Raw genomic sequence first — 3,344 nt, 5'->3', positions numbered from 1 at the left:
AGCAGGCAAAGGAAAATAAAATAAAATTAGCTTTCTAACCACACTTGCCAATCAAAACGGGGGGGAGGGGCACTTTTGCTTGATCTTTGCATGGGAATGTTAAGAAAATACTCATTTTATTTTCATTTATAACAGTTGTCTTTGCAAAGCTGAAAAACTATGGATAAAGCCAAAGCAAAATTAAATCCTACAGCAAAGGTCCAAAGTTCAGTACTTACCATACCCACTAATTATTCCTACTTGTTTTAATTGCCATTACCTTAAAAAGAAAAGTTTTCTCTCATTTTTTAAAACTGGTTCTGTATTATCTTTGGTTTTCTCTTTAGTCTAGTTTAGTTGTCTGTTGTTTAGTTGTTGCGTCCAACTTTGCAACTCCACGGACTGTAGCCATCAGGCTCCCGCCCATGGGATTTCCTAGGCAATAATACTAGAGTGGGTTGCCATTTCTTTCTCCAGGGGATCTTCTGGACCCAGGGATCGAACCTGTGTCTCTTGCACTAGCAGGCAGATTGGTCTAGTTACATAACTGCATAAACAAACTAGTTTTTGGACATCTAGGATTAACCCACATATTGAGACAAACTCATTTAAATACTAGAAATTATTTATGTATCCCTGTCTTAACACTGGCCCTCAAAACCAAAATGATTGCTAATAAATTCAATCAGAAGACTGGTTCCTTCTGCTTTCAGAAAAGCTCTAAAATCACTCAAGGTAGTCAAAAGGTAATATTGGGCAGTGTTTCAAATATACAAATTTTCTTTAAATTCTAAGGAAAAAAATGCCTACATGAACCAACCCAGAGGTCATTATTTTGACCTTCACCACCTGCTCATTTGCTAAAGAAACCACACTTAAGTTTTACAAATGAGGTACATATTAAGCTACAAAAATAATTTTAAAGGTTTGCTTTACTTAAGAAGAGAATAAACATAAATAATTACATTACTATTCTGTAAAAGTAATCTATTCTTAGCACACAGCTGAAGAAAAATTGTATTGGAAAGACATGCCCTGACTTACCAAAGATTTATTACTGTTAAAGATTAGATAAAATAAATGTGTTGTAAAGATATACTGTCTGAATTTACTAAATTTGGATATTTATAAAGTATCTTCTTCCACAATATTCTTTGACACAGCAAAGGTTTAGAGGCTGCAATATAACCTCCAAGTCCTTTATTCAGTTAATTAACAATTTCTAAGCACTACGATGTTTTCTTCTCCCTAAAAAACAATGGAATAAATGGATACAATGCTTGGATGATATTATGCCTTCAAACATGTTATTATAACAAATAAAAATAAATTTTAAGAGGTTAATTTGCAAAGACATTACAGATGGCTTCTGACATGTACAGATAAATTGAAACCACTCCCTCCAGCCTCTGGGGATAATGAAGTGCCTTCTCACTGACTGAAGTTACTGTGATTGCAGAATTTGTAAATAACCAATGAGTATCAGAAACCTCTTAACTCCTGTCTCCTCCTCTTAGGACAAATGGTATAAATTATAGAGAAAATAATTTCCTACTTTTTTTTTTTTTTTTACTAAACTCATGCCTACATTAAATTATCTTATTTCTAAAAGCATTGCAGGACCAAATTTAAGAGAACAATTTCAAATCTAACTCTGAATTTGAAAGTTTATTTATGTCTAGATCTAATGGTACATTATGCCACTACAGTTAAAAGTGTATTATTGTATGCTTGAAATGTTAAGAGGGTAAATCTTAAAGTTTTCTCACCAAACACATGACACACAAAAAACCTGTAACTATAAGGTGATGGACAGGTCAACTAGTTGGCTGTGGAGATCATTTCACAATGTGTATATACACATGTATATATCAAAACCAAGTTGCACATATTAAGTATATTACAATTTCTAAATGTCAATTACACCCTGAGAAAATAAACCTGAGAAAATTATCTGTCTTAAAAAAAAAAATCACTAATTTTTAAAGTATCACAGAACTGTATTATTTGAAATTTTAATAGAAATCTGAGTTTGTGTCTGATATTTTTTAAATAGCAAAAATACTACCAACAAAAAACCACTTCCAAATATTGTTTTGTTTGCAAATCGCCTTGAAAATGTATACTAAAATGTCAGTTACACAAGTAGAGCTCAAACATTTTGTGTAACAAGAGGTTACCTAACAGAGGAGTCCTAGAAGCACCTGGAGTTGCAGGAAAATTTTTGTGTATGTACATATGGCGGCTTTTTCTGGATAAATGATCCATATAACTTGCAGCTTCTGGGGCGCAGGGAGGGGAGGTGGGTGGCTCAAAATACAATTAAGATTAAATTAAAGCGCCTGAAAAAAAAACAGCCAACGTCATGTAACTTGTCAATATCAGATAACCAAGTCTTGTTTTCTACATTCCTAATCAGGAGACGATTTATTCTAATTTGGTGGCTCCTACACAACTTTCAAGTGATGCAGGCATGAAATGGCTCTGCATTACAAAACAGTTCCCTTCACACACCCAACGCGGCAAAACCCAAATTTTCCCCGAAAAGGCCAGGAACAGGCAAACGAATTAACATCCCCTCTTGCTCAAAGATCGATTGTCTTTGGCAGGACGTGTCCTCCAGAGAGAACTGCTGGGCGGTGACCAGGTTTCAGTGAGGAGATGGACCCCTGGGCGGGCACCAGCAATCCAGCCATCCCCAGCAGCCTCCTCCCACCCTCAAACGCGCCCTCCAGTAAGGTCTGCGGGAGCGGCTGCAGCAGATCCCGGCGCCCCTGGAGCGCGCCGCAACGCCGCCGCTGCAGCACGGTCGCAGCGACCTTCCAGCCCGGATCTCCGGGAGCCCCGTTACCAACGTCCCCACACCCCACCCGAGAAAAAAGGGAGGGGGACGCACAACAAAGCCCAATCCGAGGAGGCCCAAGTGAGCTGTAAGTTGGGCGCTGGGGCTGAGGCCCGACGAGGAGCGGCCGGGACTCGGAGCCACGCCGGGCCGGCGCGCCGCGATGCCGGACGGATCTGGCCGGGGAGGCGGGCAGCCAGATGTCAGCCCGCCCGGCTGGGTGTCGGCAGCCGGGAGGAAACCGGGCTGGCGGGAGGGCGGGCGCGCGGCTAGGGGGAAGCCAGGCCGGAGGAGGGAGGGGAGCGGCGGCGGCGGGGTCCCCAGGGCGCCGCGGTCGGCCGCGACCCCCACCCCGACCGGCGGCCTGTCCCGTTACTTACCCGCGGGGAAGCTGCGGGCTTCGCCGGGGCTGTCCGGGCCGCCGGCCTCAGAGGCCAGGAAGCGCCCCCACATCGCGGGCGGGAGTGCTGAGTGGGCCGGGGGCGCCCGATTCCCCACGCCCGTCCTCCGCTGCCTTTGCCTT

General features: G+C 42.9%; 1 protein-coding gene across 2 annotated transcripts in view; it reads right to left on the bottom strand.

Moving 5' to 3' along the window:
* The window catches only part of CEP85L (centrosomal protein 85kDa-like), a 150,534-nt gene extending 147,196 nt beyond the window's left edge, over window positions 1–3,338 (bottom strand). For both annotated transcript variants that reach the window (XM_010861804.1, XM_010861805.1), the window contains exon 1: window positions 3,202–3,338. In XM_010861804.1, the coding sequence (XP_010860106.1) occupies window positions 3,202–3,274 (73 nt within the window). In that variant the 5' untranslated portion in view covers window positions 3,275–3,338. The remainder of the gene's footprint in view (window positions 1–3,201) is intronic.
* Between the last annotated feature and the right edge of the window lie 6 nt (window positions 3,339–3,344).

The sequence above is a fragment of the Bison bison genome, unplaced genomic scaffold (genome assembly GCF_000754665.1).
Source record: "Bison bison bison isolate TAMUID 2011002044 unplaced genomic scaffold, Bison_UMD1.0 scf7180017864473, whole genome shotgun sequence".
NCBI classification, from domain to species: Eukaryota; Metazoa; Chordata; class Mammalia; order Artiodactyla; family Bovidae; genus Bison; species Bison bison.
Note: the sequence above shows the minus strand (reverse complement) of the source record. Positions and strands in the feature narration are given on the sequence as shown.